The sequence below is a fragment of the Somniosus microcephalus genome, chromosome 23 (genome assembly GCF_052327205.1).
Source record: "Somniosus microcephalus isolate GS21.2 chromosome 23, FLI_Smic_1.0, whole genome shotgun sequence".
NCBI classification, from domain to species: Eukaryota; Metazoa; Chordata; class Chondrichthyes; order Squaliformes; family Somniosidae; genus Somniosus; species Somniosus microcephalus.
This window is the reverse complement of record NC_141009.1, coordinates 11655071-11669378: the sequence shown is the minus strand read 5'-3', so window position 1 is coordinate 11669378 and position 14308 is coordinate 11655071. Positions and strand designations below refer to the sequence as shown.

General features: G+C 46.9%; 1 protein-coding gene across 1 annotated transcript in view; it reads left to right on the top strand.

Moving 5' to 3' along the window:
• Window positions 1-14308, top strand: part of LOC147101649 (solute carrier family 53 member 1-like) — a 135703-nt gene that overhangs the window by 83380 nt on the left and 38015 nt on the right. Inside the window, exon 3 of the mRNA XM_085965140.1 lies at window positions 9966-10067. Within this exon, the coding sequence (XP_085821266.1) occupies window positions 9966-10067 (102 nt within the window). The remainder of the gene's footprint in view (window positions 1-9965; window positions 10068-14308) is intronic.

The following is a 14308-nucleotide window of genomic DNA, read 5'->3' as shown; positions in this document are numbered from 1 at the left end:
ATTTCCTAATGGCATATCGAAACGCCGCTCATGCAGTAACTAACCAAAGTCCTGCCATGATGTTTTATAACAGGAGGTTGCGGTCCAGGTTGGACTTGTTAAAACCAAATGTGCGGAGTGAAGTGGAAAACAAACAATTCCGGCATATTAATAACAAGACCACTCGAAGTTTCGACGTAGGACAACCAGTGTTGGCAAGGGACTATGGAAACGAAAAATGGCAGTCCGGAACAATTCGGGCCAGACAAGGACCTCTGATGTACACAGTAGATATTGGTAACAATGTGATAAGGCGTCATGCGGATCAACTGGTAGAATCGAGAGCAAGGGTCGAACCCATGGTTGCGACAGAGACAACTGTGGAAGACGTTAATGAACCTGAAGCATCTACCTCGGCAGGGAATGCACCTGATGATGACGTCCAATACATAGGAAACCAACTAGAGGAGTCACCTCAGCAACAAGAATCAGAGACCACTGAAAGGCGTTATCCAACCCGAATCAGAAGGCCTCCTGAGAGACTGAACCTTTGAACTGTTTATACCTGAAGTTATATATGTATATATGTTATTATGTTATGTTAAATGGGGATATGACTGTTAAGCTAAAAAGGGAGGATTGTGGTGTATGTAACCTGTTCCACCTTAAGAGAACTTAAGCCTGTTCCACCTTAAGAGATGTACTACTTTCTCTGGCTGCTGTATACGTAATACCGGTGGTGACCACCGGTATATAAGTACTGTGTAGTGATATTGCTGTTAGTATAGCCCTGACCTCCAACTAGTAAAGACCTGTTGAAACGTTATTCTTGTAGTCTGTGTCAGTAATTAATCTTAAATACAACTAGAACACACAGACTTAACATTACTCTCCTCAGTCACCCCTCTTGTTACTCTCCTCAGTCACCCCTCTTGTTACTCTCCTCAGTCACCTCTCTTGTTACTCTCCTCAGTCACCCCTCTTGTTACTCTCCTCAGTCACCTGTCCTCAGTCACCCCTCTTATCATTCTCTATTTTATCAGTATCACTATGGTCATTGCTCCACTCATTCCCCCAAGCCCTAATTACAGCAACCTACAGTCTTCCTCGCCCACATCCTCACCTGCATAACACTCTAGATTGATTGCACCATCGCATTCTCTAATTCCAGTTGTAAAATCACCCCTCTAGTCTCAGCATTCTCGGTATTTTAGCCGCTCTGATTTTTTCCTACTCCTTATCGTGAGGTCTAGTTCCACAGGCATAGGTCATCCTCTAATACCTCGACCAACTTGTCATTCTTCATGTGTGAACCCCGATGGTGAGTGTTGGAATGCTATTCCACCAGCGGTTGATGCTGTTCCCTGCATTTCTCTTGTAATTGACGTGCGGTGAAGATCATGTCCATTGTGCCCCTTAGTGGGCGGAATCCACATTGTGACTCAGGATAGGATAGGCGCACCAACGTCAGTGTTCTCGCTCAGGCCAACATCCCCAGCATCGAAGCTTTGACCATGCTCGATCAGCACCAATGGACGGGTCACATCGTCCGCATGCCCGATACGAGACTCCCAAAACAAGCGCTCTACTCAGAGCTCCGGCATGGCAGGAGAGCCCCAGGTGGGCAGAGGAAACGCTTCAAGGACACCCTCAAAGCCTCCTTGAAAAAGTGCAACACCCCCCACTGACACCTGGACCACACAAAGTGGAGGAGAAGCATCCGGGAAGGCGCCGAACACCTCGAGTCTCTTCGCCGGGAGCAAGCAGAAGCCAAGCGCAGGCAGTGCAAGGAGCGCACGTCAACCCAAGCAACCCACACCCACCCGCCCCTTCAACCACCATCTGCCCCACCTGTGACAGAGACTGTAGGTCCCGCATTGGACTCATCAGTCACCTGAGAACTCATTTTTAATGTGGAAGCAAGTCATCCTCGGTTCCGAGGGACTGCCTAAGAAGAAGAGCTATTCTATCATAGGGAAAAATCACACCCGAGCCTCAAAGCTGTCCCCACCCAAACTCTATACAGGTGCACTCTCTGGTTGGGTGTGCTGGCTAGCTGTCTGGAGCGAGAACCATGGCTGATTTTGTTTCTCCCTGGACCAGCTAAGCTGAGGATACTGTACCCTGCCTGTGATCAGCTAACCCAGCACAGACAAGAGATTATGCTGCCGTACCCAGTTTAGCTGTACACTGAGGGGTACGGTAGCATAGTGGTTATGTTACTGGACTAATGATCTGGCTGAAACATGAGTTCAAATCTCCACCATGGCAGCTGAGGAATTTAAGCTTTCAATTAAAATTAATAAATCTAGAATTAAAAAGCTAGTATCAGTAATGGTGACCATGTAACTACCGGATTGTTGTAAAAACCCATCTGGTTCACTAATGTCCTTTAGGGAAGGAAATCTGCTGCCCTTACCCGGTCTGGCCGATATGTGACTCCAGATCTACAGCAATGTGGTTGACTCTTAACCGCCCTCTGAAATGGCCCAGCAAGCCGCTCAGTTGTACCAAACCGCTACAAATGCTAACACCACACAGACTGCAGCGGTTCAAGAAGGCAGCTCACATCCCATGAACGAACAAAAAAAACCCACTGGGTGTTCACCCGCTCAGATTCCCCGTTCTACCAGTGGCAGGACCCTTGCTCGTCACAATCGCTTTCCTTCCTTCCCAGTGTCCATGCTTTCACCTGTACACTCCGCCCCTCCGGATTCCTGCCAACACACAATTGGGCACACTGCCAACATTAAGCGGCCTTTGGTGATTCCTTGTTCCTCATCTTCTGTTTCTCTAGCCAGCTTCGTATACCTCTGTAAACCCGATAGCAGGCAGCTGTGATGGAACACGGGCGTTTCCATGGAGACCGGCACTGGCAGGCTTGGAAATCCAGCTGTTTGACCGCCCTGTACAACCACCCCTCCCGGCCACCCTGTGCGCCTTATTGTGATGGTAGAGCACATAGTGATCCCAAGCAATCAGAGATTGGTCTGTGTGATTATTTGATAAAGAGTTGTCTCTGTGTATTGTACTGACCAGGATTAGCTTTAGAGTATAACCTCAGCACTGACTGAAACATTGATGGCTGAGTGGAGATCAAATTCTTTTTGTATTATTAATGAAGGCCAAGGTTTTATTTGTGCTGTCAGTATTTATTTAACATGAAACAAATGGCTGTCTGGTTAAAGACAATGCTCCACTTCATGAGTAAGAACAAAGAATCTGCAGCTGAACACCTGTCTTTGCAATCGGAGCCTCCGTCTCTTTACTTTTTCCAGAGAGTGACAGACAGTCCTTTAATGAAGGTTCGATGTTCAACTCCAAGAGCATTCACAACCACAACAACTTGCAGTTATATAGCGGCTTTAACGTAGTAAAACATCCCAGGGCGCTTCACAGGAGCGATTATCAAACAAGATTTGACACCGAGCCACATGAGGAGATATTAGGATAGGTGACCAAAAGCTTGGTCGAAGGTGTAGGTTTTAAGGAGCGTCTTAGAGGAAGAGAGGGAGAGTGGGGTGGGGTGGGGGGAGAGGCAGAGAGGTTTAGGAAGGCAATTCCAGAGCTTAGGGCCAAGACAGTTGAAGGCACGGCCGCCAATGGTGGGGATGGAAATCAGGGATGCATAAGGGGCCAGAATTGGAGGGATGCAGAGTTCTTGGAGGGTTGTAGGGCTGGAGAAGCTTCAAGAGATAGGGAGGAGCGAGGCCATGGAGGGATTTGAACACAAGGATGAGAATTTTAAAATCGAGGCTTGGGTGGACTGGTAGCCAATGTGGGTCAGCGAGCACCAGGGTGATGGCTGAATGTCATTAGGAAACATTGGTAAAGTGTTGAGACAGCTGATGAGGCCTCTGTTATGGCCAATTAAAAAGATGTTGAATAGATGATTAAGAAGCTGGAAATAAGAGATGAGAAGGTTAAAGAGTGGTCGGATGGAGGTGTTTCAAATAATGAAAGGTAGATTGGGAATGACAGGCAAGGAAGTTATGCTAAACCTTTATAAATCATTGGTTAGGCCTCAGCTGGAGTATTGTGCCCAATTCTAGGCATTACACTTTAGGAAGGATTTCAAGGCATTGGAGCGGGTGCAGAGGAGATTTACCAGAGTTATACCAGGGAAGAGGGACTTCAGTTATGTGGGGAGATTAGAGAAGCTGGGATTGATCTCCTTAGATGTAAGGGTAGAGGTGAGTGATGTTGTGGAGATGGAAACAAATGGTCTTGGTGATGGATAGGATATGGGAATTAGCTCAGGAGCAATCAGAACACCAGGAAGGCCCATTGTTGAGGTCTGCCTGATCGAGCAGCTGAGGAGGGGGATGGAATCAGAGGCCAAAGTTAAGGAGCTTTTGGTGGGAGCCAATAAAAGAATGTCTTCAGTCTTGGTGACAGCATCACTTTAAACGACACTTGGGGATGGGTCATCCTGGGCTGCTCTCATGCCCCTATTAGGAACTGGTTTGCAAGAAGTTTGGGAACAGCAACTCAATGCTCACCTGGCTGGGGTCAGACCACAACACAGGGCAAATATACCTTAAAAAGGAGGGAGTCTTGGCTTCAGAAAACACAGCAATCACTTACTAGCTGGCGATTTGAGTAAAGGGTATTTGGTGCCTGAAAAAATTCCCAGTAGCTTGCTGGGAGCTCCTTCTCACCTCCCCCCGGAAAGAGTCCGGGAGCCAGCTCTGGGACTGTTTCAGCAGCGACTGGATTTACACAAAATACCTGCTTCGTTTAGCTGAATAAAAAGAGTTCTAAAATATTGGGTGGCATTGAAAGACCGAGTTCAAGCTCCGACACTAAAATATCCTGAAAAAAAATTAATTGGAACCAAGTCAAAACTAGCCCCAGTCCAACAAAAGCATCTGGTCTGTTAAACCCAAATCTACCAAATAGTCACAAATAAGAATCTCGTTTTCCGGTGTGCTTCACTGCATGAATGTAGCTCTCTCCTCTTGATGTGGCAAGCATGGATTTCTTTCTGATTCACCTGCTGCTTTGTTCTGCCTCCATGCCTCGTGTTTTTATCAGCCTGTGTATTTATACAGGGGAGAGACAGATGGCAATGAATCAATGGGACAATCTGCAGATGAGCTAACTCCAAACAGGAGCTCCCGCTTTCCATTATCCTACAGTAATGCTGAATGCCTGATCGGGTTTTTGTTCCAGTTCACAATCAATTAGCTTTGCAGGGGAATAAAAAAAAACCCTTGCCAGATAATGAGTAAATTGCAAATAGATTAAGCAAAGTCAGTTCTCAAACTGTCATAAGCAAACACGCAAATCGTCCCCATGGGCGCAACTAAGTGCTGCATTCCCAAAGGGAAGTCTCAGTGGAGAAGTGGATTTCCTTTTGTGTTCAGTACTGTGCAGTGCTGAGGGAGTGCTGCACTGCCGGAGGTGCCGTCTTTCAGATGAGACATTAAATCTAGGCCCCGACTGTTCTCTCAGGTGGCCGTAAAAGATCCCATGGCCACTATTTCGAAGAAGAGCAGGGGAGTTATCCCTGGTGTCCTGACCAATATTTATCCCTCAACCAACATCACTTAAAAAAAAAAACAGATTATCTGGTCATTATCACGTTGCTGTTTGTGGGAGCTTGCTGTGTGCAAATTGGCTGCCGCATTTCCTACATTACAACAGTGACTCCACTTCAAAAAGTACTTCATTGGTTGTAAAGCACTTTGGGACTTCCCAGGGTCGTGAAAGGCGCTATAGAAATGCAAGTCTTTCTTTCTTTCATTCTAGAAAAGAGAAGACTGAGGGGTGACCTGATAGAGGTCTTTAAGATTATGGACCTGAAATTGTGGTTGGAGGCTTCCCGCGGTCAAATGCCTCCGAACCGCAAGTAAAATCCGTATTTGCCCAGTGGCCCCGGACCTACAAAGACTCGCGCTCCTGGGCACCGGTGTAGGCCGGCGTAAAGGCCCACGTATCCCAGGGGGCATAGGCGGTTCGCGATCACATGGGCCAGCCCAACCAATCACAAAGGGGGATTCCCATTCTGCTTACGGAGATTTCATTTACATACGGAATCCCCATAAACACAATAGGAATCACATAAAAAACACACTTTCACACAACCTAAATAAAAATAAATCTTCACAGGTTTAAAATTAAAATACAATTTTAAAAAACATTTAAAACCAAAAATTTAAATTTTTGAAAAATAAATTTAAACATTTTTAAAGGAGCCAAAAATAACCTAAACTAATTTTAAAGGTTTTTGATAGTTTAAATGATTTAAAAAAATTTATTTTAATATTTATTTAAACCCTTATGTGGGTAAAAGAAGGCCCTACGCCTGCTCTGACCAGGCATAAGGGTTTGGTGGATATTCGCTGGGCAGTAGTTGGGCAAATAGCAAATAGCCCCACCCTGCGCCAGCAAATGTCCATTTCCTTCAGATTCGTAGGATCTGTCAAAAGTGCCGGGTTTTCGTGCATGCGCATCGCACTCGGAAACCCGGAACTTGCTGGGCGCTTACGATTGCGTACGGGCCTATGAAAGGGTTCGATAGGGCCGACGTAGAGAAGATGTTTCCACTTGTGGGCGAGACCAGAACTAGTGGCCATCAATATAAGATAGTCACTAATAAATCCAATAGGGAATTCAGGAGAAACCTCTTTACCCAGAGAGTGGTACGAATGTGGAACTCGCTACCACAGGGAGTAGTTGAGGTGAATAGCAGAGATACATTCAAGGGGAAGCTGGATAAACACATGAGGGAGAAAGGAATACAATGATATGTTAATGGGGTGAGATAAAGAAGGGTGGGAGGAGGCTCGTGTGGAGCGTAAGCACCGGCATAGACCAGTTGGGCCGAATGGCCTGTTTCTGTGCTGTAAATACTTTGTTATGTAATGTAATGCAATACCATCTGATCGATAAAAGGAGTTTCGAATGAACTTAAGAATCTTTCGGAGCTGAAAAGGACCTTTAGACCCAACGGGGGAGAAATTCATTATAGTCCCGATTGGGGCGCTAAATTTTAAAAGTTTGGAGCACAGTCGGCAGCAGGAGACTTCAGCAGCGCTGCCCACTGGGCCGTTCAAAGGCTCCTTCCCTCCCTTAAAGGGAAGGTCCATCGCCGCAGGCTCTGCAATAGAAAAAGTAGCTACCTGGTCCACCAAGGGAGCCGCGATCCCGCGCGATCAGCCCGCCACTCAAGCAGATCGATCGCGAAATAAACTGAAACAAGAAAGGTAAGTTTTTTTTTTACTTACCTCGGCCACCTCGTCTTTAATTGTCGCCCCCCACCCCCACCCCGAAGCGGCCGGCAGGCGGATGCGCGCCTCCTGCAGCTGTCGGTGTTTTCGCCCGGTGTTGCTGCAGGGGGCGGAAGTCAATTTCGGGTCCGGGGCGCTACCGGGGCGGCGCGCACGGCGATGAGGTCACAATCTCCGGGCGAAGGAGATCAGGGCGTAACGCCGTAGCGCCGCCGCAAAACTCACGCCAAATATGGCGGGAATCGATGTCAGCGCCGCACCCGGTCGCAAAGCCATTTTCATGCCATTACCTTGTGACCCAGGGAGGAAAGTTATTGGGAGTTATAAAATTCCCAATTGGAGATTTGCATGGATGGGGCTCTGGAATGCTAACAGTAGCTTTCATGTGTTGAACATGCGGTTTCGGGGGACAAGGTGGGAGATGTACTTTCCTAACCCCCTGATGGATGGGGTGAAAGCCTTGTGGATGATTTTGTCAAGGGTCTCAATCGATTTCCTACTGATTTTGGGGGTTACAAAACAAAACTTCCCACAGTCTGATACAAGTCATCACTCAAACTCACAGGAAAGCCTGGCTTACGCTGAGGAAAGTGATGCAGTATGGACTGCTCTTCTGAGACTGAGGCACAGTAAGAGGGAGCTTTATTTTGCCTCTGGCTGTGCTAAACCAGATGGGAATGGTTAAGAACACACTTTCGTTCAAAGCAAATCAAATATGTGTTCTTTGCTTGTTCTCAGGTTTGGGCATCGTTGGCAAAGCTACATTTATTGCCCATCCCCAGCTACCCTGAGAAGGTGAAGGTGGGCCTTCTTACTGGGTTTGTTTACAACTGAGTGGCTTGCTAGATCACACTATAGCATGTAGCCTAGAGTCACATGTAAAATAAAAAGAAAGAACTTGCATTTCTATAGCGCCTTTCACAACCTCAGGATGTCCCAAAGCACTTTACAGCCAATGAAGTACTTTTGAAGTGTGGTCACTGTTGTAATATAGGGAATTCGGCAGTCAGTTTGTGCACAGCAAGATCCCACAGGCAGCAAGGGCATAACGACTAGATAATCTGCTTTAGTGATGTTGGTTGAGGGATAAATATTGGCCCCAGGACAGCGGGGAAAATCCCCGCTGCTCTTCTTCAAAATAGTGCTGTGGGATCTTTTACATCCACTTGAGATTGGTTTAACGTTTCATCTGAAAGACGGCACCTCTGGCAGTGCAGCACTCCCTCGGCACCCCACTGGAGTGTCAGCCTAGATTTTATGCATAAATCTCTGGAGTGGGACTTGAACCTACAACCTTCAGACTCAGAGGCGAGGGTGCTGCCCACTGAGCCAAGGCTGGCACCTACCTGTAGGCCGGACTGGGAAGGGGTGGTGGATTCTCTTCCCTGAAGGGCATTAGTGAAGCGCTTGAGATTGTACAACAAGTTGGCAGTTTCTCATGATCACTTTTCTGGTTGCAGCCCACAAATGATCAGATTTATTGAATTCAATTTCACAGCTTTCCCCGGTGTAATGTGTCTGTGGCATTGCCTTCTTCACAATGCATGTTGACTCACTTTCACACGTGGAACGATTCCCTGTGCCAGTTCTGGAGGTGATGTTCTCCTTCCAGCTGCCATGGTTGTCCTCTATTTTACGGAATGGAATCTCTTACATCCAACAGAATGGGTGAGTCGGTAGAACAGGCCCAACCCTGATCTCTCCACACACACCTTTTGGTTGATCTAAGTGTGGAGAGACTTCATAAGGCAACCAAACAATTGAAAACAAACTGACCACCAAATCACTAAGGAAGCAGGTCATCGATAGACCACCAGGTACTCAGGTGGACTAATAGTTCCTGGACTAACGTTAGGGAATGAAATCAAGCTGGAAGCAAAAACACAGATGCACAGGAGAAGAGCTTTCAAAGTTTCACCCTTGCAGCCATTGCCCAACACTTATGCTAAACAGGAAAGGAACAACCTTCTAAATGGCTTTCAGCATGAGCGGTTGGACAGAGCGCAGCTTCTTGTCTCTCTATACCTGGGCAGTGTCATCTTGCTTAAATAGAAAGAGTGCTTCTGAATCCAGTTCTGCAAATTATCTGAGATGTGGCCACATCTGAATTGCTGTGAGTTGTGGATGTGACAAGTTGATGGTAGAGTTGAAGACGGACAGAGATAGTGGACAGAGGCAGAGTTGGATGGTAGCTGTGTCTGGTAGAGGTTGACAAGAGATCCTTAGCTTAGTATTGAATACAAGCTTTCTAAATTAGCCTGCACTCGAAAGGGAGAGCAGGTGCCCATCACTGTCAGGGAATAATATTATCAATCGCCTTATGAAAGAGAAATCTAAACGTCCACACATAAACATCCTAACCATCTAACAGCTACCTTACTTGCATAATGCATGCCTCCTAGTCCCATACTATCACTGAGATTCAAGATAGGGTATCTAATTATTACAACTTGCATTGCAATCTTGTTGTAGTAGTTGCTCAGACCTTAAAAGATGTGCTATTATGCTGGTGGTGGAGGCATATTATCCTGTCTATAATATATTAAAAATCTTCTCTATGGTGTGCACTTCCTGTAAGTGTCGCACTTACTTCCTGTCACACCTAAATGTCACACTTCTTCCTCTGGCTCACCATGAGCAATGCCACAGGAGATCTGCTAGCCTATGTAAAACTCTCAATATAAAGAATGCAAAATGCTCTTGATATCTTGTTGACTTCAACCAAGTTCTTTGATGTATTTGTCTCCCCAGTCACAGAACCCGCAGTCATTCAGCGATACTACGCATCACTTGAAGAAAGATTCTTCCAGATAAGCGAAAAGGAACTAACCAAAATAAACACATTTTACACAGGTAAACTCAAGATTCTCTTTGTTTTTTTTTTAGCTCTTGTTGTTCTCTGTGTCTAGGGATCCGCATAAAGTTGCTGATACTGATTTTCCTGATCTGGGACGCGCTATCTGAAAGGGTGGTGGAATCAGATTCCACCGGAACTTTCAAAAGCCAGTTGGACACGTACGTGAAGAGGACTAATTTGCAGGGTTATGGGGAGAAAGATGGGGTGTGGGACTAAATTGGACAGCTGAATGGCCTCCTTCTCAGCTGTAAGATTCTATGGGGGAAAAATTGGGTGTCGCCCCTTTTTGGGGCGCTAACATCGCCGGGTTTTAGCGCCCCGAAAAAATTAGCGCCCCTCTGCCTGAAATTCAGTTGTCGCGCCCCAAACAGGAAGTGGGGCGCCACTGGAAGTACTCACCTCCTTCTTGGGACGCTACAACTGAATATCGTGGCGCTACGTGCAACAGCGCCATGCACGTCGGCACGTAGTGCCGCACCATTGCAGGCCTCCCTCCCCTGATTAAAGGGGAGGGGCCTAGCGCTGCGTGTACCGGGGCCCTGCTGGACCACCGGGGAGTGGGGTGCTGTGGAAACAGCCCAGCACTCAAGGGGAGTGCCGGGCTGAGCGATCGCGGCCGGTACCCTGAGATAAAAAGGCGCAGGTGCTGGCAGTCGGCCCAAAAGAAATGGCCGTCCGACACCTGACCTTTAAGTAGCGCCGCCGCCGCTAAACGCCCCCCTGACCCTGTCGGACATAGCGTCCGGCGATAGCGTCAGGGGGCGCAACCGAAGTTTGAGGCTGGGGCGCGAGCGGGGCCCTTTAAGTAGCTACCGCCGCCATTAACCTCCCGCTGAATTTCGCGGGAGGCGTTAGTGGCGCCGCGCCCGAGCGCCAGGGGATTTGTGCCCCGGGGGGTGCTAACGAGAGCCACAAATCAACCCAATTTGTCCCCCTATGATTCTATCAACTACCTCTGATTCCCCTCAATAAACAGGGGGAAAATATCGTAATTTGGTCATCATTAGTTTATAATCACTGATGTTTTGCCGACATGTTTTGTGTCAATAATTCTTAATTTATGGATTAGTTCTGGATTCTCCTGACTGAAACCATAAAACCGGATGGCTAATATCTACCATAAAAATAGATCATTTGCAACACTGTGTAAACACCAGCATCTCTGTGGACCAATTAGTTTAATCATAGAATCATAGAATGGAATAGTACAGCACAGAAGGAGGCCATTTGGCCCATCGAGTCTGCGACAGCTCTTTCGAAGACCAATCCAGTTAGTCCCACTCCCCCGTGCTTTCCCAATATCGCTGCAATTTTTTCTCCTTCAAGTATTTATCCAATTCCCTTTTGAAGGCTACAATTGACTCTGTATCCATCACCCTATCAGGCAGCGCATTCCAAATCCTAACCACTCGTTGCGTAAAAAAGTTTTCCCTCATGTCGCCTCTGGTTCTTTTGCTAATCACCTTAAATCTGTGCCCTCTGGTCAGCGACCCTTCAGCCGCTGGAAACAGTTTCTCTTTATTTACTCTATCTAAACCCTTCATGATTTTAAACACCCCCATCAAATCTCCGCTTAGCCTTCTCTGCTCCAAGGAGAACAACCCCAGTTTTTCCAGTCTCTCCACGTAACTGTAATCCCTCATCCCTGGAACCATTCTGGTAAATCTCCTATTTGTCCTTCCTAAAGTGCGGTGCCCAGAATTGGGCCCAATACTCCAGCTGAGGCCGAACCAGGGTTTTATATAGGTTTAGCATAACTTCTTGGCTTTTGTACTCTATGCCTCTATTTATAAAGCCCAGGAACCCAAACATTTTATTAACTGCTTTGTTAACCTGTCCTGCCACCTTCAAAGGTTTGTGCACAAACACCCCCAGGTCTCTCTGTTCTAAATAGTGTCATTTAGTATGTGTAGTCTCTCCTGATTCTTCCGACTAAAATGTATCACCTCACACTTCTAGTGAATGGTATTTGTGAAATGTCAACTATTTCCCCACTCACTCCCTGTGCCTCACAGAGCATTGTGACGTGGGGCTGCCATCAAAGCAACAGAATTGCTCGACAACAAATTGCTCTTCATATAAGCTGGGCCAGTGTAATGACATGCGGAGGTTCTTCTGTGATCTCACAGGGAAGCTGTGCTCAAAGGCAGTGCAGATCGGAGATAGGGCTGCAACATTCTACTCCAATTCTCCAACAGCCGCTCCCTGTGAGTGTGGTAACATGGAATTACCCTTGAAGCCATCAGGTGCTAAAATTGATTGGAAAGAACAAAGATTTCCATAGCGCCTTTCATGACCTCCGGACGTCCCCCGAAGTGCTTTACAGCCAGTTAAGTACTTTTTGCAGTGCAGTCACTGTTGTAGGAAACTCGGCAGTCAATTTACACACGGCAAGGTCCCACAAACAGCCACGAGGTAATGGCCAGATAACCTGCTTGAGTCCCATTCCTTGAGGGATAAATATTGGCCAAGACAAACTAACTGAACGTTCATTTCATTGTTGTTTGTGGGATCTTGCTGTGTGTAAAATGGCTGCCAGCTTTACCTACTTAAAAGCAGTCACTTCACTGCATGTTCATTGTATAATTAATTCTATGTGAAGTACTTTGGGGTGGTTGTAAGAGTTGTGTTGAGGTGCTGTATAAATCGATTTTTTTCTTGCTTGTTATCATATGAAATATCTTTTTAAATACAACAGTGCTTTTTTATGCACGACGATCTGGAATAACTGTAACAGATTTAGTTATACTCCAGGTGTAACGTGTATTGTCCAGACACGAATAAAGAATTTTCTCAGCAGATGAAACCCTCACTGGACAGAACGTTGCATGACTAAGGAAGCCTCCAGGACTGAGACTTCAACATTCTAAATAATCAAAGGCGAAGGGGCTAGGAACTGGTCTCGGGCTGTGGCATAAACCGGGCGGTATCGGATCGGCATTGACTGCAACGGGACTGAATATCGGGCGCTGCGTAGAACAGGCGGCCGATCTGATACTGCCTGTGTTGCGCCACAGCCCAAGACGAATTTCTACGCCAAAGATTATGGCCGCGATTTTGTCAATGGAGGCGGCTTGGGAGCGGGTCAGGTGGTTTCTGGGTTCCAGTCCCACCCCCAACTGCATCCAGCCCACTGACGTGATTTTCCCTTGATTGACCTTGTTAAGCCCCGCCCTGTGGGCTTGCCGGCCAATTAAGAAGAAGCCGGTCAGATGACGTCATTTGATGATGCGTCATCTGCCGGTTTTCTTAAAGGGACCATGCACATTTTTTTTTTGACAGCTGATTTCTCAGTGTTTGACAGCATTGAGGTGAGCTCTTGCACCTAGGCTCTCCAATGACTCCATAGGCTAGAACAGATGGCAGCTGCAGGTGAGGATACAGAAGCGATCTGTCACTGGTGAGAGAGGTTCTCCCAATGAGGTGGGACTACACATACAATTCAAAACTTGTTACCTGCAGAAAAGTCTAAATGCATTAAAAATGATTTTCCCAACATTTTCTTACCTCTGAAACTCACCAGTGCACCATTGGATCCTTTACACCACTTCTGCAGCTGTCATCAATGCAGAAACATTACAGCAGACTCACAACATGCCACACTTACCTGGCGTGGTGTCCGGATGTCGGGAACCCCGAGGCAGAAGAGGCAAAATTGAAAAAGAGCCTGTTAACAAGTATCAAGTACCTGTTAACAGGCAGGTAAGTGGCTATAATCCTCTTCCCGCTGCTAGGTGTCGGGTCCATGCGCAAATCGGGGTCCCGACACTTGGGAAGATTGATTGGAGGTGGGTTGACAGCGGGTTTCCGACCCGCTGGCAATCTTTGCGATTTTGACAGCGGTCCCGCCTCCAAACCCACAATCTGAGCTCTGGCAAAATTCCGGCCTATAACACTGTGACTGTACCTCAGAGAGACAAGTGGAACTATTAACTCCAAGTGCAATTGGTTACTGGGCTATCAGTTCATTTCAACAGGTCCAACAGTGACATTATCCAATTCACTACCTCTTGATTACCTGGTCTTCACTCTACTCTTTTCAGTGTTGGTGCTGTCCCACACTATGGACCTAGGCCCTTCTCCTAGCTTTCTTTCTTGGAGTTAGTGACTGAGGCAGAGACCATGCCGACATTGAAGGACAGGTTAGATTGGTGGTTGAAGGTAAAGGCGATAACGGGACGAGGGAACAGGGCAGGGACATGGGATTAGGACAACTGCTCATGTGGAGGATAAACAC